The 24,637-nt window shown below is 38.0% G+C and overlaps 4 protein-coding genes across 4 annotated transcripts in view; 3 read left to right on the forward strand and 1 right to left on the reverse strand.

Annotated features, from left to right (window-relative positions):
- The window catches only part of LOC107626900, a 3,962-nt gene extending 3,824 nt beyond the window's left edge, over positions 1–138 (forward strand). Inside the window, exon 4 of the mRNA XM_016329793.1 lies at positions 58–138. Coding sequence (XP_016185279.1) covers positions 58–138 — 81 coding nt within the window. The remainder of the gene's footprint in view (positions 1–57) is intronic.
- LOC107626899 (putative protein FAR1-RELATED SEQUENCE 10) lies at positions 9,598–10,113 on the forward strand. Its single transcript, XM_016329792.1, has one exon. It carries the CDS (start codon positions 9,598–9,600, stop codon positions 10,111–10,113), a length of 516 nt encoding a protein of 171 aa, XP_016185278.1.
- Positions 10,147–12,163, forward strand: LOC107626898 (protein FAR1-RELATED SEQUENCE 8-like). The gene is made up of 3 exons (XM_021116854.1): positions 10,147–10,242; positions 10,309–11,772; positions 11,882–12,163. Exons 1-3 carry the CDS (start codon positions 10,147–10,149, stop codon positions 12,161–12,163), a joined length of 1,842 nt encoding a protein of 613 aa, XP_020972513.1.
- On the reverse strand, positions 17,347–18,648 carry LOC107628202. Its single transcript, XM_016330981.2, has 2 exons — positions 18,185–18,648; positions 17,347–18,060 (listed from the first exon to the last, which is right to left on the reverse strand). The coding sequence occupies exons 1-2, from the start codon at positions 18,519–18,521 to the stop codon at positions 17,723–17,725; spliced, it is 675 nt and encodes a 224-aa protein (XP_016186467.2). The 5' UTR covers positions 18,522–18,648; the 3' UTR covers positions 17,347–17,722.

The raw sequence follows: 24,637 nt of genomic DNA on the forward strand, positions 1-24,637 counted from the left end.
ATCTTCCTTATCTTCCTTTGAGACTTGTACATAGACACTTGACTTCATGTTTGTTAGCTAGATTTTAATGACAACTCCCCTTCATTGTTGACTTCATTTGCTATAGTGCTTAAGTGGCTGTATGGAGGGGGGGTTTGAAATGTTGAAAATGGTGTAACCACTTGCAAATTTAGAAAAACCCACCCCTCTGTGCGTGCGCGCACATGGCGCGTCCGCGCACATGAGCGAAATCCGCCAATCGACGCGCAAGCGCATGGTGCGCGTCCGCGCCAATTGCCTTGTTTCCCCCCTAGTACATTTTACAGAGAGTTAAGCCATTCTCAAGCCTACACTACGCCACCAGCCCAGCACCTTTGCCGCGTGCGCGCACCTGGCGCGCACGCGTCCATACAAAGCGAGCACGGAATGCGCGCGCGCGCCACAGCCGCGCACGCGCCCTTTCACTCTGCACTCCTCTCTGGGCCATTTCACAGAGAGTTGAGCCCCCTCCAGGCCCCTCTCATGCCTGGGGCACAACCACGTGGACGCGTACGCGCACTGCGCGCGCGCGCGCCAACACACGCTAAAGCAATCTCTGGTACTTCGTCCAGAGAGTTATGCCACCCCTGTGCCTCTCCTGTGCCCCCAGCCCATGGACGCGCACGCGACATGTGCGCGCGCGCGCGCCCCTAGTCACCTTACTCCCTGCGCGAGCGCGCACCGCGCGCGCACGCGCCGATACTCGACGCCACCTTTAAGAAGGGCACACTTACCCCTTCATTCTCATTCCACTTCTCTTCTTCTTCCACATCCTTCTCCATCTCACAAGGTATTATACTAGGCCCCTCTTAGTCCAATAATCTCTTGTGGTTCTTATTCATTTAGTTGCACCATCTTTTAGGTTCTTCTTCTCTCTTGTGGTCTTTGCTCTCCCCTCTCTTTCAATCCCATTCTTCATAGGCATCTAGGCCCCAAACTCACTTACATGTTTTTTCTTTCTTGCTTCCACAGGATGGTCATCAAAAAGGACAATGGGAAAGGCCCCAAGAAGCCAGCTTCCAATAAAGCACGCCAAGAACTAACGGCCAGGCCCCTCCTGAAGAAGACCAAGGGCCCCGTTGACGTTCTAGAGAAGGACAACCCTCCTAAGGATTCAAACAAGTTTCCCAACCGTTACTGCGAACTTGTTTACTCCAGAATGATTGAAAGGAATTACCATCCGGAACCCCTCCTAGTCTTACCGGCTCACCTCAGTCCGATTGTGATGCCACACATTGACCGGAGGCATTGGAGGTTCCTCTTGAGGCAACCAACGGAGGCCAATCTCTCTTGGGTGGTAGAATTCTACTCCAACTTCCCCTCACCTCATCTCACATCAATATTTGTGCGCCGAAAACAAGTGTCGGTCACAGTGGAAACCATCCGAGAAGTCCTTGGGATTGCACCGTCCACGGATGCATATGACGCCTACCAAGAAGTCCTGGCTACATGCGTTGACCGCGCATTCGATTGGAGCGCGATCCTCCGCGTCATTGCGTTACCCGACGCATATTGGATTCGGGGGACCATAAAGCGAAGATCCAAGGGTTTAGATGTCCGCCACCTCACTCAAGAAGCCACGACATGGGCCCAAATTCTAGCTCACTACGTGCTCCCAAGCACACATGGGTCATCCATCACCGCCGAGCTTGCCTTATTGATATGATGCATCTTGACTGAGAAACCGGTCGACGCCCCGCGTGCCATCCGCCAATCCATGGGGCGCATTCATGCCAAGGGAAATCTACCATTCCCCGCTTTAGTGACGGCATTAGTTGCGAAAGCCGGCGTCAACCGGGAGACTAAAGATAGGCGAACCTCAATACCGGTCGATGGTGATATCATTCCGACCAAGAGATGCCTCAAGCCTCCGGAAGTCACCAAGGACATTGAACTACCCACACCAACTGGCCACGCTACCACTTCATCTACATCACAAAAATCAGCCGCCCAACGCCTTGAAGACCTTCACAACAAATTAGACTGTTATGAGAGGCGTAACCAACGCCGCTATGCTCATGTGAAGAGGCTTCTAAGCATGATCACCCCACCGATGGAGGAACCCGATATCTCCACCTCCACCTTAAGGTGAAGCTAGGACTTGTGACTCAAGTTGATTGCTTTCATTTGACTTCCCTCTATACCTAGGGGATAACTAAATGAAGCAAGGCCTAATTGTTGTCAATATTGAATGGACTATAAGGATAGAAATTCTAATGCCAACCCTAAGCCAAGTCTTTTGATAATTGATTGTTTGTTTCTCATTACTTGCTAAAACCTTCAAAGAATTCCAACAAGGCTTACTAAATCAATAAGATGCACACTTTGGCAATTCCAAGGGAGAACGACTCGGGAGACTAGTACTCTCGGATATAGATTGTAGATTTGTTTGATGAAGGAGTTTGCGTCGGTTTAGACTATACTACGATTGATCATTTGATAATTTCTATACCGGAAAAAATTCATTTGTCACCCACCCTCGAAGATCCAATTAACATCGCGTTGTTGTGATTGCAGTGTCACCCAGTAGCCATGAAGCAACTCACCACTGTCGGAGAAAAACTCACGCCTGTTAAAGACCGGATAATCAAGCCTTAGCTGGCAGCAAACACGAATGAGATAGACCTCCATGTCTTCAACCAGTACAAACTGAGTCAAAGAAGTCTCCGGAACAATATTCAGTCCCGGACATCGATGACAATGATAAACACCCAAAGTTATTCATCGTCATAATCAATGGCAGTTTAAACAGGGAAAAAAAAAGAAAAGAGAAACCATTGGCGTAACCATACCAACACTTGCCCCCGTACCTTGTGGTATTTGAGAACAAGGAATGAATGCTTTCTGTGATGACTCACCTAATGTTGGGCCAACGTGCATGCTGTTGAAGTGTTTGGATAAAGAGAACGGTTGCTTAAATAGTCCTGTCGGAGGATGAACTCCAGAATCGAGCTCCGGAGGTGGGGGTAGTATCATTGGTGGATCAACAACTCCCAACCAATTTGGGCGTCTCTCAGGAGGCGGAAATCCTTGAACTCTGCATCTTTAAATCCGTTAACTTGTTCTTTACAGTCCTCCCAAGACATGTAGATTCCAAGAATACATCCCCTGCGCACAGCATAGAGCCTATACTTTCCGTTGTTCATGGGTATTGTGTTTGGGAAAAATTTCAGGTGGGGATCACTCACTGTGAAAGAGGATTGCTCCTTCTCTATGTGTAACACACACAATGGATATAAAGCCACGCGGAGTGAAGGAAACCTTGAAAATCAATTTTTGATGGTAACCGGTGAAAAGAATAGTAGCAGAGCCAATTTAATATTAACTGAACGTATTGTCGTTTCATTTTGGTAAATATTATTAGAAAATTAATTCCCTTCTTGTTAGTATCATACGAACCTTTGACTGCCAATAATTAATTAATGAAATCATTTTCGAAGTTGCTCGTAATGACTATTTTCAAAACTCGTCCTTATCAATTAAGTGTTGGAGTTAATATAATTATTTAATAAATTATTCTTTTATTGATTAAAAAGTATTTTTTAAAACATGTAATACTTATATTACATTTTCATATAATATCCTTCAAAAATTATTCAATTATTAAATTACAATTTTACCAAAAATTTCGTTAACAATTTTTTTATATTTTACTATTAATTTGTTGATATAAAAAAATATAATATTTTAATATTAAGTAAAAAATTTAAGTAAAATTATTTTTCAATATCCATATGTATTAATTGTTATACATATTAATAGTAGTAACATTTTTTTGTTTCATGTTAAAATAATATATATTGATATCGAAAAGTTAATAATAAAATATATATAGTTAACTGTTAACAAAAATGTTAGTAAAAAAAAAATTTAGTAACTAAATAATTGTTGAAGGGTATGTATCTTAGAAAAAAATAATCTATTTATTATTTTTTTAAAAATATTTGGGTAAAAATACAGTTTCATTAATAAAAAATAATTTATTAAAGAGTATTTTGTTAAGCAGAATTTAAAAAATAGATTAAAGATGAGGTTTTTAAAAAGTTACAAAAAACGGGAATGTACATTTATAAAATAGAGGGAACGGGAGTGCCATTTTAGCATCTTACAAAGGAGAATGGCTGAAATTTTCTCTTAATTTTAACTTTGAGGACCAACTATAACATTCAAGAGAAAGGGAAAGAAAATTATTTACTCCATCACAAAGAACAACATTAAGAATTTTTCTACGCAAAAAGAAAATGAAAAAACAAATAAATAAAGAAAGCGAAAATGTAATTCACGAGGAGATCTATTTCTAAATCTCTACTGTCTCTCTCTCACCTTGGTGACAGTCGTTACTGTAGGCATATGATGGACGTGAAGTGAACACCGAGTACAATTGCGTGTTTCAGTTGCCCAACTCAGTTCTCGTCACCCACAGCAAAAAGTGTATAAATATTTAATATTTTCTCTTAAACCTGCAGCCGACGTTATTTATTTATTTTCTTGTTTAACCATAAAAAATTTCATATATTAGGATCATATTGTTATAAACAAATAATTTTTTTTACAACAAACTTGGCAACTAAAATCAACCATTATGTTTGTAGTTTAATTTATTCGCAATGTATATTTATATTTCAGTATGTATTTTATATAAGGTTGCAAAAACCGAACCGGTCAATCAACTGGTAGAATGACTGGTTCAACAATTTATTAGTCTAACCGTGGTTCAACTGGGATTCAACCAGTTTACTTATATATAAGATAAAATTATAAAAAATTAAGAAGTCATTTTTAATATTTAAATTCAATAAATTTTCAACTAAATAAACTTTCTAGAAATTACATATAACAAAATAAAACTTCAGTCATAAAAAATATAGCTTTAAATCCTTTAAAAAAATCTTATGAAGTACATTATCTCAAAGAAAAAAAAAGGGGGTGTTGTACCTGTACTTATTGGCATCAATGTATAGTTTAATTTCTTAAAATCAACAGAATTATTCTAAGAATTTCAACAAGGTACCAGCAACCATTAACAAAAATACTCCAACAGTAACAAAAAAAAGAGGAAAAACAAATGAAGCAGCAACCATATTTTCTTTAGTTAATCAACAGAGTTACATAGGTAATCCAATTGAAATATTTTTTGCAACTACAACAATCAGAATTTAATCTATCCAAGCATAAGAATTCAGAATATAAAAACAACAAATCATAATCATTATAATTAACAAAATAAAAAAAGACAAATTGAACAACCGATCGAATAACTCAACAAAGAGGGAGAGCAACACAGTCAAACTGTGTAATTTTCTATGGCGGCGGAGTTAAACGGCGAAGATTCTACAGCGGCAGATAGTAACGCTCGAACTGTGCTTTGAGCTCGACAGAGAAGCTGAGAAGGTGACGCTACTGTTGGTGGTAGCGGCGCTGAAACTCAAAGGGGTGGTGGCGGCGTGGAACTTAGAGGGAGATAGAAAGGGGTATTAGGGTTTTCTTATGAGAGAAAGGGGGTAGTTGGGCTTTTATATGGGGGTTTGTTTTTTTTTTTAAACCTTTAAAAACCATCAAAAAATCGACTGGTTTTTCCGATTCACCGATTAACCGCCGGTTCGGCCAGTACTATCACCGATTTTTTGCCATGCAGTTTCTAGGCTTATCCGGACCGGCTAGCTGACCGGTTCTCAGTTAATCCGGTTGAATCGCCCGGTCCGGTTTGATTTTCAGCACCATGATTTTATACTACTGGCTAGGGATACATATTTTTAATTTGTTTTTATAATAAAATAACTATTATTGTTAAATTTCAATAATTTCTTAATTAGTTTACATCCATTACACTATTAAATACTATAAGTATTTGTTGGAAAATACCACTACTGCAGGTAATGTAATGTAATTATCCATACTGGACAAAATGAGACTATATAACTTCTTAAAATAGGTAACCGGAGAATAGTGGGCTGGACTCCTTGTTCCTGGTCCAATCGTCTGAACGAGAAAGAGTCTAACCAAGTTTGGAGAATATTGGAACTTAGAGATACCTGAGGGGTGTCAGTGTATTTATAGTGGTGATTCAATAATTACCGTTAGAGTAGCTCCACCTTTTAAGGAGGATAATCGTCCCTTTATCTTAGGTAAGTTGAGATATGGCTCCTGGAAGTGGGTTGAGAGATTTTAGGGGCAGTTACTTTTTTGAATAAGTCTTATCTGCCAGCTAACCTTCGTTCCCAACTTCCTTAGGGTGGAAACTGTGTCGAATCTGATTTCTTGGAAGGAGGTCGATTACGTGGGGAGGCCAACCTATGGATTGGGACTTTTTTATCCTATTTGGACCTGGGCGTTGGTGTTGGGCCAGGGTATGAACATAACTATTGTGAAATCAAAATATAATTATCTTAACAACGACAAAATTGATCACTACAAGTAAAAACAAATTAGACAGAAGTAAACCGTATATTAGAATTGAAGATTACATAAACGTAATTAACTCACAACACGTCTGACCGAATTAACTGGCGTAATTTCTTTGCACCAAAAATTGTCTGTTCCATCCAGAAGACCGCGAACAGGTGTTTTCGAACAGGCTCTCTTAGCCGGCCACTCTTCTCCACCTTCATGTACTTTTTCGGTCGTTCTTGTACTTCGTACACGGAGGTCAGCTGCCCCTTCGACATGGATTAAAAGAACACACTTTTCTGAAGCCATCAGCTACTTCCCATGATGGTAGCTTCGGTAGGTCTGCTTAAAGTGTGCTTGTTGGTCTTTCTGCCTCCCATCGTCTTCGAACTTCCCTTTTGGAGCTTGTTCAGCCTCTACTTGTCGCTCCAGTACAATCTCTAGCTGCACCAACCATCCCTGGTGTCTGTGCTAAGTTTGACAGCGTCAAGCATAGGGAGGAGCGTGAAGCACCACATGCACTCTCAAGCATAATTAGGCCGGAAAGGAGAATGGCGAACGTGCGGAGACTTGTTCGAACTGCATAACGGACAAAAACATTCCACCACGTTCCAATCCCAATCTCTATTAATATACTTTTAATAGTACTCATGTCAATGCTTATGTTACTCTGAATGTTAGTCATTTTTTTTCTTCTGCCTCGTAGGTCCTTCCAGGTTTCTAGTATATATAACAAAAGGAAACAAATTCATTTTCCCATATTACATGGTCCAATTAACTATACCTAATATCAATATGCTAGTTTTCTCTCTCTCAAACTGAATATTTTCAAAAAGATGTTTCTCCACCGTTAGGCCATACACAATACAAAAATAACCCTTAAAAAATCCCAACCCCACCATTGCAACCCAAAATACCCATGACCTACAAAAAAATCCAATTCAAAAACATAACTATCATTAATAATTTAATATAAGCTTATGACCTATGTGATTATCCCAACTCACCTAAATCTCTCTCTGCAACCACTGCAGCCGACAGGCTTTTGTCTGCGCGTGCACTCCTAACATCAACACGCATCCATTAGATGATGCCGCCAGCTCAGTTTATCACCTGCTGAAATATAAGGGCTTCAGCACGGTAGCAACGGCCTTTGCGGAATATGATCACAAATCAATTGCCAAGTGTGTCTTGTGTTGTGCGTTACATTTTGGTTAATCAAATGCATATCCTAAGGGATTTTTTTATTTATAAAATAATAATTATAAATTAAAAAAATAACTCATACTTAACAATGGCAACTATTGTTATCGTCTCTAAAAATACGTACATACTTTTTCATCATTCCTAGTTGGTTTAATAAACATCTACTTACATTTTAATTGAAACAATTCTTTCTTTAAATCAAAGTTATCATTTTCTAATTTTCTAAATTCATAAATCTTATCAATTTTCAAATTTTCAAAATTACACTGACTCTGAACAACATTCTAAATTCTATTTATAATTTCCCTGACTACGTTTTTTTTTGTTACATATTTTCTTTTCTTTTTTTTTTTTGGAATTGGGTTATATATTTTCCTTCCTAAGTTACCAATTAGTAGCGCCTACCATTGTATTTTTGTTTTCTACTTTTATAATTATCAATCTTTTTCACCAAAAGTTTTCTTCTCTATCCAACTCACAAAAACTTTAACTCATAGTTTTAACGACCAAAAAACTGAACCAAAAAGCCCATCCCACATCATAACAAAACTCATATGCTAGGCCTACACCAAAAACCCCAACATCATAATCATCATCATTAGGGATGAATAACTCTAACCAAATAAATCCCCTTCTCTAACACGGACTGCATATCCTCTAACTCTACACAGCCTATGTCTCCATTTCAGGAACAACGTTACACGTTTCGCAAATATAGCTCCTCCACGTTGTTTCAGCAGCTGAAGAAGAATAACCTCTTCATCATGGTTGTTCTATGTATAAAAGTTTAAGTTTAGTTTATAAACCTTCGTATAAAACTTCTTTTACAATATTTATCTCAACAAAAGAACTTGACCATATGTTAAGGGCAGTGCTACGGTGATGAAAGAAAAAATTTTCCTTTCATGCTGAAGCAACGTGGAGTACATGGTTGGTGGACGTGTGTAAAGTTGTTCCCCAAGAAACAACAAGTCTGACCAGAAGCAGAGACAGTAGGCTTTAACATGTAAAACTGATTAATAAGATAAGTACTACATTATGTTAATTAATGTGGTTAAATGTTTGGGCCATTTTTATTTCAAGCCCAATAAAAATTTTTGAAGCTGGGTTATTCATTCAACAAGAATAGATTGGGATGCTGTATCCCTCTCTGGGCTTAGTCATAATAATAATAATAATAATAATAATAATAATAATAATAATAATAATAATAATAATAATAATAATAATAATAATAATATGTGAAAGAAGTGTTGGAGCCTTGGAGGAACTAGGGTAACCCAGACGCTGTAACGATTTCAGGAGGGGGAAGGGTGATGGCAGTACATAGTGAAAGGCCGGAAAAATTGAAGGGTACAAAGGGAAAGGACCGGGAGCGGCGCTGATTTGTGTCCAAACCATTTAAGCCGGTAAGTTTTTCCAACAGAACACTTTAATTTTGTACATTGAAGATTATGCTTGGTTGTATGATGATGCAAGAGTGTGTTTGAGTTGTAAGGTGGTAGAGAAGTTAAAATTAGTATCGCAGGTTTTTTGCTAACAACAGAGGATGTGATGAAAAATAAGCAAATGCAATTGACGCCAATTTTTCTTTATTTGTAAGTTTTATGGGGGATTTGTTGCTAATGCATATAATTTGTGATGTAAAATATTTTTTTGAAGTAATGATGGTCGAGAAAAATTTTTAGAAATAAAAAGAGCTTGTTATTGTTGCTGCATGATTGATTGTAAAATTGTTTAGACTAAGTTGATGAGTAATTTGTGATGTCAGATATTTTTGCTGCATGTTGATGAGTAATTGTTTAGGAAATATTCTGTTCTGCCACTCCAGTATTGTATTTTCGGAATTAATGAATCACACTGGTGAGGAGATTTTTTGTTGCTGTGTTACTGAGCAGTTACTTTTATTATTTATTTTGATGCAAATATTCTACCAGGGTACTCGTTGTTGAATTTATTGAACTCCAAAATTCACTAAAAATTTTAATGGCTGAGAGTGGATATGAAATGTTGGATGAAGAAGCCGGTGACTATAGAGATGTATTGCAGTTGAGTAAGGAAGAGATAATGAATAAGGCATTCCGAAGCGATGAAGCAGCATATGAATTTTACAGGAGGTTAGGCAAATGTTTTGGTTTTGGTATTCGAAAAGGTGACTCGGGAAAAGATGAAAGTGGAAGGGTTATTCGTCGTAGATTTTTTTGTAATAGAGCGGGTCTGAGACAACGTCATCACTATGACAGGCTAGATAGGCAGAGAGGTTATAGACCAGAAACGCGGAAAAATTGTGAGGCAAAGCTATCAGTCTACCTTGATGTGGTCAGTGGTATATGGAGGGTGAGGAAAATAGTATTGGATCATAACCATTATTTAACTCCGGCATATATGGTTCATATGATGACGAATTTTAGAGAAATAAGTTGTTCTACTAAGGCACAAATATCTGGTATGCAGGCTCATGGTGTTCCGACGTCTAGGATTCTGGGGTATATGGCGGGATAGTCTGGTGGCTATTCTCTAATGGGCTTCACTAAGATGGATGCTTACAATTATATTAACAAGGCTAAGCGTGCAAAGATTATTGATGGGGACGCTAACGTCGCTGTTGTATACTTGGAGGCGAAAGCGGGGGCAAATCCGATGTCGATGACTAGGTATAATCTTACTAAGGATAATATGCTAGCCAATATGTTTTAGGCAGATGGTGGCAGTAGAGTTGATTACCAATACTTTGGGGATGTTCTAGCCTTTGATTCGACCTACAAGAAAAATAAATATCAGAGACCGCTGGTGATATTTTCTGGTGTGAATAACCATAAGCAGACGACAATATTTGGGTTTGGCTTGGTGTTAGATGAAAGCGTTGGGTCTTATAAGTGGTTGCGGGAAAATTTGTTGGAAGTCATGTGTAACAAGAAGCCGTCGGTTGTCGTCACGGATGGCTGTGATTCAATGAAAGCTGCAATCAAGTCTGTTTTTCCGGAGGCAACGCATCGATTGTGTGCTTGGTATATGGAGAAGAACGTAACCGCTAATGTGAAGGAAGAGGGGCTGCGGCAATGTTTCACCCGGTGGCTGTATTCAGAGATGGAAATAGATGAATTTGAGGCTGAGTGGGATGATGTCGTTGCAGAGTATGGGTTGCAAAATAGTTTTTGGGCCAAAGAAACTTTTCAGAAGAGGATGATGTGGGCTAATGCGTATCTACAAGACAAGTTCTGTGCAGGTTTTCGGACAACATCCCGGTGCGAAGGCATTAACGCGTACGTGAAGAATTTTCTTAAGTCTAGGCACAGTCTCGTTGATATGGTTCAAAATTTGGAGTTGGTCGTGCGAGAGTACCAAAATAATGAATTGCTTGCACAATTTAGATCACTCCATGGGATGTCGGTTATGACAACTTGTTTGGATCCTCTTGAAAAGTATGCTGCAGATGCATACACACAGGAGATATTCGTTGATGCGAAGAAGGAAATAGTGGGTGTCGGTGCAGTTAATTTTGTTGCCAAGATTAGTCGTTCAACTACAATGGTGTACACATTGGAGGAATACGGCGACCCAAGTAGAGAGGTGATTGTGTTGTACGATAGGGTTTCAAGGAAAATGGAGTGCCGATGCAATTTTTGGAGCCAAAAGGGAATACCTTGTCAGCATATATTTTTTGTAATGAAGCATAAGCATTTGACTCGAATTCCTGAGAGGCTGGTTCTGAAGAGGTGGCGCAAGGATACAAAGTCGTTGGATAAGTATGCTGAGATAACGGAAGTTGGTAGTGAAATTGGTTTCTTGTTGCGCCATGGTGCACTTCATGCAGCCGCACAGTGGATGCTATATGTCGGAGCTAGGAGCCCTTCGTCTTTCACACAGGCGCTTAACGGTCTCCATACGCTGTGTCAGGAACTGGATAGAGGCCCTGAAAATGTCCGTCAGAAGAAAGCTCTTAATACGGTTGATTTACATGACCCTGTTGTGGCGAAGACCAAGGGTGCCCCTCGTGTGAGGAGGCAGGATAGACGGAAAAGGCGCTGCACCCGTTGCCGCAAAACGGGGCACACAAAACGACACTGCAATGCCGACCAGTCCTTTGTTTCCAAAGTTGAAGAGAGCAAAGATTTTGAGGCGACAAATTTAGGGTCGGAGGGGTCATTGCCAACGGAAGGGGTGAAAACACCGCATACCCTTTCTTATTGTAGCAAGTAGAGTTGTGTGTTTCAAAAATTATGTGTTTTTGTTTCCTTTTGATGGCTTCATTCCGCTGTTTGGCGTGCAGGTCAGATTCGAACACGGCAAGAAGGGTGTTCTTGGACCCAATAATTTGGCTACACAGGTTTGCTTAGAGGCATCAGGTTTGAAGATTAGATTACAACATGAAATTCCTGTTGCAACTGGATGTAATGAGACTATGGAATGGGAGAGGAACATGATAAGTAACACCGATGATTTACTAGCACAGGTACGTGGTTTTAGTAAGCTTTTCCTAGTTAAAAATCTGACTTCTGCACTCATGTTCTGGTGGCACCTTAAAAGAAATTTTCAAACCAAAATTGAGTGATTATATTTACTTTTACCTGTGCATCTGATGACTCAAATAACTGATATCAGTTCAAGACTGGGTTCGAGGTTTCTAGCATAATTAGTAGTCAAAGTTGGTGTTCATTAGAGAATTCAGTTTCCTAATATAATAGCTGTGCTTTATGCTCTTTGTTTTCTGAAGTGTTAGTTACTATCTTTGCTTGATTATAGTATTGGATGGGTAAAAAGACTGCCTAATTTAGTGCCAATGAAATGTCATTTCTACCACCGATAAAGGAAATATGGATCACAAGTTATATCTTTCATATGGGAAATTATTGCATCCAGCTATTTGCTATTTGTGTACATTCATTAGATGAAGTGTGTGTATTAGCCTTCTATTCGTGGTCGAAAGAAGTGCAATTAACATCTGCGGAACCATTGAAAGACTAACTTGAGATTAATGAAACCAATACTAGAACTAGTAATAGTAAGGCGTAAATTAATTAAGAGTCTTTGATATACTCGCAGGTCCACTTCCATCATTAAGGACTAACATGAGATTAATGAAACCAATACTAGGACTAGTAATAGTAAGGCGTAAAATAATTAATAGTCTTTGATATACTCGCAGGTCTACTTCCATTTAGTATGCCATCCTTATTATTTGTCAATAGACTTTGATCATAAATTAATTTCATGTGTTTTTAAGCAGGCATGTTCTATTTGACTTTTGGTGCAAGCGGTGCTGAATTAAACTGGTTAAACGTTTATCAAGCAATCTAGGTAGTGAACGTTCTTTAGTGACTTCTGGTAACGGGCTTTATTAGTGGTTAAAAATGAGTCCATGGTACCACAGATTAATTATATCATGGGCTCATGTTTTCCTTGTCTCAGGGTTATTACTATATCTAATATTAAAACTACTCATTCTTGCGGAGCTTGGTACAATCACTTCGACTCGTGTAATCGTTAAGGACAAGTGTGCCTACTGAAATATGGAATGGCGTTTCATTTACAATTTGAATCTACTAAGGAACATTCACAACATGCCATACAATAATCTTGTTTTCTGAGTACAATAGAGACCACTAATTCAAAACCAAAAAAATTCATCAGTGTCATGTATGGAGACAAAAAAATAATAGCAAACCAGATCTCATTTGATGCATTTAACGCCAACTAATGTTAACCCAACAAGTACGATCACACAAAGGTTGGTTGTACCCAGATTGTGGTTCATTCATATTGAGCAAAAAAGGGAGCACCGATGAAAGTGTTGAACGTAGGCCAATTCATCCTGCCAGAGATCCATTAAAGCATTTGATAGAGCATTCAACAACCCAAAAAATGTTATAATTTGAGCCACATCAAACTTAGGGACTTAGTGGCCCTACAGGGCTACGGGTCCTCTTTCTTGGTCTGGCTCCTTTCATGTAAGAACAAATCATATTCCTGTCCCAGAATTGAACAGCCTTTTGTTGAACTTCTTCGGAGATTGGGTTGTGCTCACCCATAACTAGATCAACAGCAATGGTCATTCTGGTGTGTCCATTGATCTTCTAAAAGGAGAACACACAATGGTAATACATATATATTCATTACAACCACATGAACTTCAACCTAAATCATGTATAGGATTGAAAGCATTCCATGAACCATTTAATTATCTAACCTGAAGGTCATACGATGCCCATAAATCGTATTGGATCATCCACTCTGCAACCCAAACTCCGTAGTCATTGCCACAAACACAGAAATGAACTTTATAATGAATAAAGTAAGCATGGCAGAAAGGAATCGGTGAAAGAGTTCACAACATACGAATCCGCAACCTATTGAGAAATGTGTGGCTCGTGGATCCTAAACTTTGATATAGACTTCGGCACAGTCGTCTTACACTCGTATGCAGACATGTCAGACAACAATAGCTCAAGTAAACGAGCCTACAATGATTAGTGAGATACATATTGTTAGCACCATGTGTGGGATGAATCTTAAAAATTATGCAGCTATGGGGAACAAATTTTGCTTATTGTTAAAGGGGCAATCATGTCATTGTAACAAATGAACAAAATCTAGAAGCGAATGAGATAAAAAAATCAGAGGGAGATTAGACGAGAATCAGTAGTGAGAGGAAACAACTTCCAATATTTGGTCTATTCGAGCCTGTCGCTCGACGGTGGACTTTAATGAATCCAGATAAATCAAATTATGATCCCACATGTCAACAATCATCAGATACCAGTGGCATCCCATGTGGAGAGGAACATAAATCTGCACCAACAGGGACACTTGCCAGTGAGATTGTAACTATGATGACCGTTTAAACCGTTAGTAAAAATCTTGGGTCTGAGAAGATTCACCTTCAGTAGATTGTCGACGAAACCCATGTACTTAGCTACGATGTAATCCAGGGTTGACTTGCAATGGTGGCCTGGGCTCATCGCTATTTGCTGCAAAAAATATCATTTAGGTGAACAAAATTATGAAGGAGTTTAATTGCCAATCGAGAGTACTTATCCTTTTGCCCGAACAAAATTTAACTGGTTAACAAACTCACCGCAAACGTGGTAGGAAGCCACCACCTTTGTTTCTCAGCCATATTTGAGGAAAACATTGCCACGACAAGGTTGATAACCTACGTGTTGGTAAATTTAAGCGCAAATAATTAACGGATGTATTCGGAAAGAATGTAACCATGCTGTGAGGAAATAAAAAATTCAAGCCACTTACGTCGTCGACGACCTCCTCTCCAGGGCGTAATGTCCAAAGGGCTTCCCGATTCCCGGTGCAATGTTCATTCTCCACCAAGATTTCGCTGCCAGGCCACCATACAGAAAAAACAAAAATAGCCATGAGTGGTGAAAGTAGTTTCTAATTCTAGAAATAATTGTAGACTACTAAACAAGAGAACCCGAAAAATGTAACTGCTTACCTCGGTTGTAGGCCGTTGACAAAGATGTAGGCCGCAACAGCGAGCTCGTGGCCAACAAACTGCATCCCTGGCGGGGGGACAGAATGAGAGGTCCAAGCATTGCTTCTCCATGAAGGTGTTGGAATCGCGGAAATAAAATTTCTTAAATTTCTTAGTATACGAGCCCAACATGAATAAAACCTTAAGAGTATACCCAACGGTCCGAAGGTTATTATATTTGCATAACAAGACATAAACAGTTCACGGTTTCACGGAAAATAACCCACTTGCAGTTAAATAAAAAAGTGATCCAAACAATAATGATTAGTAAGGAAAGCATTCCATCAGACTATGAGAAGGCTATTGGGTCTAATTAAAGCCACCTGTGGCCCAAGATGCAGTAGTGGCCCCTTAAACATTAATGGTCACTAAATTGGGCATGCAAATGTTGGGCTACGTAGTAAAAAAAATTAAATTCCAAATTGCCACATATGCCGGCCCAAGAAAAGGTAATGAACCCAAACATTTGTCGTCCGGACCTATATGAAAAGAAAAAAAAAATTTTGTCCAAAACGAAAACATATCTTTCTTTCGACATGAATGAGCAAAATTGAGCAAGTTGACCCTAAACATACAAAACAATGGGGATCCAGGGTTTCCATGCAGTGTTTCATGTACCTTTGGAGTCTCTTCCGACCTAATGTCCGCACTCCTGTGTGTGTAAAATGTCCATGGAGAGCCAGGACCTGTGGACCTTATGTTTCTTATGAGGTCTTGTGATGATTCTCCTTCATCTTTAAAGGACAGCTTTCTCTGACATGAAGGAAATTACATATACATATGTATATAAATACCACGGAGAATATCTTTAAAAAAATAAACCAACAATAACCTGAAAATAAAATCCGTTTGGAGAACTACAAACTTGTAAGTTGACTTGTGGCGCTGGTTGGGGAGTACCGGCTTTTCCCTTATTGACCCTGGCCATCCTTGTAGGCGGTGGGGCTGATATACCTCGGACAACGTCCTCTAGTTTTGGTGGAGGACACTCTTGGCGTGTCAGAGCTTCATCTGGGAGCGTCCTGGTGTTCGCTACCTCTTTCACCGTCTCTTGAAGTGTTCCATCGCCTGGGTAAATATGCACTCCTCCAAAAGGATGCAAGTTTAGGTTCAGGTCCATGATCGGTTTGTTGTCACAAGTAGCAGGTACATTCAAAGATGTGAGAAGTTCCAGCACCTGACCGTGTTGTGCCACAACTGCGGTTAGGGCCTGTATTTGGTTCGCTTGTGTCTTCAGGATCCCCAAAATCATGTCATCTCCGGTTGACGGTTTCTGAACAATGACGACAGAAGGGAAGCATGTCACCGTTTCCGTGTGCAAGTGATACTAAACCGGATGATAAAGAACGAAAAAAAAACCACACTTTTGCAGAAAAAGAACAACGTTCTCATACCTGTGTGTGATCATCGACACCGCTGACTGCATCATCCACGGTGGTTACCCGCTCCATTGATTCATCCTTGGTTGCTCTCCTTCGACACTTCACTGCATCCTCGATGCTTTTCTCTTTGTGTAACTCCATCCTGAATAGTAGGAGCAAGGGCACAATAGAATGGAGGTACAGTGGGTTAGGAAATTAGTGTGCTTTAGACGATTCCCATTTACATTACAGTTCATAAATATGACACACGTGTGGCTACTTAAACATAGGGCCACTGTTAATTGTATTCACCTAACGTGTTGAAGAGCGGCCCAATTCGTGTCATAGAATGCATACTGAACCCCATCATTTGGTTTCTTATTCATGGGCTTTTTTGGTGTTATGGCCTAATGGGCCGAATGGCATCGTTTCTGTAGGCATCTTCTGGGACAATACAGCACATGGGAAAATTCACTCAAGGTTGAACCCAACTTCAAATGCAATTTAGGGTTTCCCTACCTTTATCCAACCACACATCAACCTTTTTCCACCACATCTGCACGCCTATTCACGTCTGTTTGACAAGACAGGAGAAACAACACCTTCCTTCTCATCAGATAGGTAAATGATATCCTATGGCATTGGTAGTAGACTATACCCGAGTTTATGGTTGGAAAAGTAATTCAATTAATTTAAACAAAAAATTAACTCAACGTCAGCAGTTATACAAAATTTTGTGGTTACATAGTAGTTGGTTCCACTGTGGACTTCCTCGGTAAGTTAAATAAATTAACTATTAGGGCACTAATTCCTAGGTCCCTATTTTTTGCTGCAGCATGCCTAAGTTTACCAGAGTTAAGTTAAATAAATTATGTTTGAGTAAATGTAATTCACAAACCCAACCACCGTAAAATATGTAATTAACCTGAACATTTGCATAATTAGTTCATCAACCGTCCTTGGAAATTACTGGAAAGCAAAGTATACCCAACAACAACATCACCGTTCACCACGTTACAAGACTCACCATCGACGTTAACAACAGAAAAATGTAAACAGGAATAACTACTAAACATGAAGACTTAACAATAAGCTGCTAAACTGTGAATGTAGAAACTTGCAACCATAGTCAACCCTCCATTCAAGTCTCGAATAAGTCATTATACTTCTGAAGGTCAGACCTAAGCTTTCAGTTCTCCTGTTTGAGATCCCGGATTCACTGGTGTACGGGGTTTGGTAGTTGCCATTCCAGCTCCTCAATTCAAACTCTCAAGGCTGCCACGATCCTGTAGTTGTAGTCGTGGATTTCCTTCCCCACCAAAGATAACACCTTCCCTAACATTTTGAACGACGTGTCCTGCCTTGCGGTCTGCTCATCCGATGAGAACCCACCCTCGACGATCCAATTAACATCGCGTTGTTGTGATTGCAGCGTCACCCAGTAGCCATGAAGCAACTCACCACTGTCGGAGAAAAACTCACGCCTGTTAAAGGCCGGATAATCAAGCCTCAGCTGGCAGCAAACACGAATGAGATAGACCTCTATGTCTTCAACCAGTACAAACTGAGTCAAAGAAGTCTCCGGAACAATATTCGGTCCTGGACATCGATGACAATGACAAACACCCAAAGTTATTCATCGTCATAATCAATGGCAGTTTAAACGGGAAAAAAAAGAAAAGAGAAACCATTGGCGTAACCATACCAACACTTGCCCCCGTACCTTGTGGTATCTGAGAACAAGGAACGAATGCTTTCTGTGATGACTCACCCAATGTTGGGCCAACGTGCATGCTGTTAAAGTATTTGGATAAAGAGAACGATTGCTCAAACAGTCCCGTCGGAGGATGAACTCCAGAATCGAGCTCCGGAGGTGGGGGTAGTGTCAATGGTGGATTAACAACTCCCAACCAATGTTGGGCGTCTCTCAGGAGGCAGAAACCCTTGAACTCTGCATCTTTAAATTCGTTAACTTGTTCTTTACAGTCCTCCCAAGACGTGTAGATTCCAAGAATACGTCCCCTGCGCATAGCATAGAGCCTGTACTTTCCGTTGTTCATGGGTATTGCATTTGGGAAAAATTTCGGGTGGGGATCACTCACTGCGAAAGAGGATTGCTCCTTCTCTATGTGTAACGCACACAATGGATATAAAGCCACGCCAAGTGTAGAAAACCTTGAAAATCAATTTTTGATGGTAACCAGTGAAAAGAATAGTAGCAGAGCCGATTTAATATTAACTGAACGTATTGTCGTTTCATTTTGGTAAATATTATTAGAAAATTAATTCCCTTCTTGTTAGTATCATACGAACCTTTGACTGACAACAATTAATTAATGAAATCATTTTCGAAGTTGCTCGTAATGACTATTTTCGAAACTCGTCCTTATCAATTAAGTGTTGGAGTTAATATAATTATTTAATAAATTATTCTTTTATTGATTAAAAAGTATTTTTTAAAACATGTAATACTTATATTACATTTTCATATAATATCCTTCAAAAATTATTCAATTATTAAATTACAATTTTACCAAAAATTTCGTTAACAATTTTTTTATATTTTACTATTAACTTGTTGATATAAAAAAATATAATATTTTAATATTAAGTAAAAAATTTAAGTAAAATTATTTTTCAATATCCATATGTATTAATTGTTATACATATTAATAGTAGTAACATTTTTTTGTTTCATGTTAAAATAATATATATTGATATCGAAAAATTAATAATAAAATATATATAGTTAACTGTTAACAAAAATTTTAGTAAAAACAAAATTTAGTAACTAAATAATTGTTGAAGGGTATGTATCTTAGAAAAAAATAATCTATTTATTATTTTTTTAAAAATATTTGGGTAAAAATACAGTTTCATTAATAAAAAATAATTTATTAAAGAGTATTTTGTTAAGCAGAATTAAAAAAATAGATTAAAGATGAGGTTTTTAAAAAGTTACAAAAAACGGGAATGTACATTTATAAAATAGAGGGAACGGGAGTGCCATTTTAGCATCTTACAAAGGAGAATGGCTGAAATTTCCTCTTAATTTTAACTTTGAGGACCAACTATAACGTTCAAGAGAAAGGGAAAGAAAATTATTTACTCCATCACAAAGAACAACATTAAGAATTTAATTCTACGCAAAAAGAAAATGAAAAAACAAATAAATAAAGAAAGCGAAAATGTAATTCACGAGGAGATCTATTTCCAAATCTCTACTGTCTCTCTCTCACCTTGGTGACAGTCATTGCTGTAGGCATATGATGGACGTGAAGTGAACACCGAGTACAATTGCGTGTTTCAGTCGCCCAACTCAGTTCTCGTCACCCACAACAAAAAGTGTATAAATATTTAATATTTTCTCTTAAACCTGCAGCCGACGTTATTTATTTATTTTCTTGTTTAACCATATAAATTCTCATATATTAGGATCATATTGTTATAAACAAATAATTTTTTTACAACAAACTTGGCAACTAAAATCAACCATTATTATATTTTTCTATTAATATGTTTGTAGTTTAATTTATTCGCAATGTATATATATATTTCAGTATATATTTTATACAAGGTTGCAAAAACCAAACCGATCAATGAACCGGTAGAATGACCGGTTCAACAATTTATTAGTCTAACCGTGGTTCAACTGGGATTCAACCAATTTACTTATATATAAGATAAAATTATAAAAAATTAAGAAGTCATTTTTAATATTTAAATTCAATAAATTTTCAACTAAATAAACTTTCTAGAAATTACATATAACAAAATAAAACTTCAGTCATAAAAAATATAGCTTTAAATCCTTTAAAAAATCTTATGAAGTACATTATCTCAAAAAAATAAGGTGGTGCTGTACTTATTGGCATCAATGTATAGTTTAATTTCTTAAAATCAACAGAATTATTCTAAGAAATTCAACAAGGTACCAGCAACCATTAACAAAAATACTCCAACAGTAATAAAAAAAGGAAAAACAAATGAAGCAGCAACCAAATTTTCTTCAGTTAATCAACAGAGTTACATAAGTAATCCAATTGAAATATTTTTTGCAACTACAACAATCAGAATTTAATCTATCCAAGCATCAGAATTCAGAATATAAAAACAACAAATCATAATCATTATAATTAATAAAATAAAAAAAAAAGACAAATTGAACAACCGATCGAATAACTCAACAAAGAGGGAGAGCAACACAGTCAAACTGTGTAATTTTCTATGGCGGCGGAGTTAAACGGCGAAGATTCTACAGTGGCAGATAGTAACGCTCGAACTGTGCTTTGAGCTCGACAGAGAAGCTGAGAAGGTGACGCTACTGTTGGTGGTAGCGGCGCTGGAACTCAAAGGGGTGGTGGCGGCGTGGAACTCAGAGGGAGATAGAAAGGGGTATTAGGGTTTTCTTATGAGAGAAAGAGGGTAGTTGGGCTTTTATATGAGGGGTTTGTTTTTTTTTTTTTTAACCTTTAGAAACGGTCAAAAAACATACTGGTTTACCGATTCACCGGTTAACCGCTGGTTCGGCCGGTAATATCACCGGTTTTTTGCCATGTAGTTTCTAGGCTTACCTGGACCGGCTAGCTGACCGGTTTCCAGTTAATCCAGTTGAACCGGCCGGTCCGGTTCAATTTTCAGCACCATTATTTTATACTACTGGCTACAAAATTACAAAAGAAAAATAATAACTGGTTTAAAAGTAAACTTTAAAATACATTTTTTTTTCATAATATTTTAAGAATATCAAACTGCATATTAAATAATATGGTTCAAGAATAAAATATATTTTGCTATATTTACGCTGGGATACATATTTTTAATTTGTTTTTATAATAAAATAACTATTATTGTTAAATTTCAATAATTTCTTAATCAGTTTACATCCGTTACACTATTAAATACTATAAGTATTTGTTGGAAAATACCACTACTGCAGGTAATGTAATGTAATTATCCATACTAGACAAAATGAGACTATATAAGTTCTTACGATGGGTAACTGGAGAATAGTGGACTGGACTCCTTGTTCCTGGTCCAATCGTCTGAACGAGAAAGAGTCTAACCAAGTTTGGAGAATATTGGAACTTAGAGATATCTGAGGGGTGTCAATGTATTTATAGTGGTGATTCAATAACCACCGTTGGAGTAGCTACACCTTTTAAGGAGGATAACCGTCCCTTTATCTTAGGGAAGTTGAGATATGACTCCTGGAAGTGGGTTGAGAGATTTTAGGGGCAGTTACTTATTTGAATAAGTCTTATCTGCCAGCTAACCTTCGTTCCCAACTTCCTTAGAGTGGACACTGTGTCGAATCCGATTTCTTGGAAGGAGGTCGATTACGTGAGGTGGCCAACCTATGGATTGGGACTTTTTTATCCTATTTGGACCTGGGCGTTCGTGTTGGGCCAAGGTATGAACATAACTATTGTGAAATCAAAATATAATTATCTTAACAACGACAAAATTGATCACTACAAGTAAAAACAAATTCGACAGAAGTAAACCGTATATTAGAATTGAAGATTACATAAATGTAATTAACTCACAACACGTCTGACCGAATTAACTGGCGTAATTTCTTTGCAACAAAAATTTTCTGCTCCATCCAGAAGACTGTGAACAGGTGTTTCCGGACATGCTCTCTTAGCCGGCCACTCTTCTCCACCTTCATATACTTTTTCGGTCGTTCTTGTACTTCGTACACGGAGGTCAGCTGCCCCTTCAACGTGGATTAAGAGAACACGCTTCTCTGAAGCCATCAGCTACTTCCCATGATGGTAGCTTCGGTAGGTCCGCTTAAAGTGTGCCTGTTGGTCCTTCTGCCACCCATCATCTTTGAACTTCCCTTTTGGAGCTCGTTCAACCTCTACTTGTCGCTATAGTACAATCTCCAGCTGCACCAACCATCCCTGGTGTCTGTGCTCAGTTTGACGGCGTCAAGCACAGGGAGTAGCGTGAAGCACCGCATGCACTCTCAAGCATAATTAGGCCGGAAAGGAGAATGGCGGATGTGCGGAGACTTGTTCGAACTGCACAACGGACAAAAACATTCCACCACGTTCCAATCCCAATCTCTATCAATATACTTTTAATAGTACTCATGTCAATGCTTACATTACTCTGAATGTTAGTCATTTTTTTTCTTCTGCCTCGTAAGTCCTTCCAGGTTTCTAGTATATATAACAAAAGGAAACAAATTCATTTTCCCATATTACATGGTCCAATTAACTATACCTAATATCAACATGCTAGTTTTCTCTCTCTCAAACTGAATATTTTCAAAAAGATGTTTCTCCACCGTTAGGCCATACACAATACAAAAATAACCCTTAAAAAATCCCAACTCCACCATTACAACCAAAATTACCCATGACCTACAAAAAAATCCAATTCAAAAACATAACTATCATTAATAATTTAATATAAGCTTATGACCTATGTTATTATCCCAACTCAGCTAAATCTCTCTCTGCAACCACTGCAGCCGACAGGCTTTTGTCTGTGCGTGCACTCCTAACATCAACACGCATCCACTAGATGATGCCGCCAGCTCAGTTTATCACCTGCTGAAATATAAGGGCTACAGCACGGTACAAACGGCCTTTGCGAAATACGATCACAAATCACTTGCCAGGTGTGTCTTGTGTTGAGCGTTACATTTTGCTTAATCAAATGCATATCCTAGGGGATTTTTTTTTTAAAAATGAAAAAAGGGTATTATTTTTCCCAACATGATTTCTGAACTTTAATTTCCTAAATACGATTTTTTTTTTCTTTTCTAGCATTTAAGCAAGTTCGCCGAACCCCCGGCAAACTCTATAAAAATTGGCAAGTTCGCCTAATCTCCGGCAAACTCTATAAATTTTATATAGTTTGCATAACCCCGCGGCAAACTCTGTTTTAAGTTTTTTCAATTCCGCTTTTTAATCCATTATCACCATCTCCAGATAATATATAAATCTATAAACAGTATATAACAATACACAAAAATACACAGACAACAAGCATGACTTCTTCAAGAATTTTTTAATTATAAATTTTAAAAAAATTAACTCATACTTAACAATGGCAACTATTGTTATCGTCTCTAAAAATATGTACATACTTTTTCATCATTCCTAGTTGGTTTAATAAACATCTACTTACATTTTAATTGAAACAATTCTTTCTTTAAATCAAAGTTATCATTTTCTAATCTTTTAAATTCTTAAATCTTATCAATTTTCAAATTATCAAAATTACACTGACTCTGAACAACATTCTAAATTCTATTTATAATTTCCCTGACTAAGTTTTTTTTGTTACATATTTTCTTTTCTTTTTTTTTTTGGAATTGGGTTATATATTTTCCTTCCTAAGTTACCAATTACTAGCGACTACCATTGTATTTTTGTTTTCTACTTTTATAATTATCAATCTTTTTCACCAAAAGTTTTCTTCTCTACCCAACTCACAAAAACTTTAACTCATAATTTTAACGACCGAAAAACCGAACCAAAAAGCCCATCCCACATCATAATAAAACCCATATGCTGGGCCTACACCAAAAACTCCAACATCATAATCATCATCATTAGGGATGAATAACTCTAACCAAATAAATCCCCTTCTCTAACACGGACTGCATATCCTCTGACTCTACACAACTTATGTTTCCATTTCAGGAACAACGTTACACGTTTCGCAAATATAGCTCCTCCACGTCGTTTTAGCAACTGAAGAAGAATAACCTCTTCATCATGGTAGCATTGGCCTCAACTTAAAGGGTTGCTGAAAAAATTACCAAAAGGAATAAGGAATCTCTTGAGAAGGTAGAATTCAACCACAGATAAAGATGATGAAAACATCATCACAAATGTAGCCAACAATTTACTAACCCCAGAAAATGTCATTGAACTCTTAGGCACCCTAAAGATAACAAGAACAAGAATCTATGACACCAACCCTGAGATTCTGAAAGCTCTTGCCAACTCAGAAATTGAAATCATTGTAACAGTTGAGAACCAAATACTATGCCAGTTAAATGATCCACAACAAGCACTTCAATGGGAAGCAACAACATCAACCCCTACCTACCAGACACAAAAATCATAGGAATCCAAGTAGGCAACGAAGAGTACACAGATGAGAATCCAACAACGTTTCAGTACCGTGTTCCAGCAGTGATCAACAT

The sequence above is a fragment of the Arachis ipaensis genome, chromosome B02 (genome assembly GCF_000816755.2).
Source record: "Arachis ipaensis cultivar K30076 chromosome B02, Araip1.1, whole genome shotgun sequence".
NCBI classification, from domain to species: domain Eukaryota; kingdom Viridiplantae; phylum Streptophyta; class Magnoliopsida; order Fabales; family Fabaceae; genus Arachis; species Arachis ipaensis.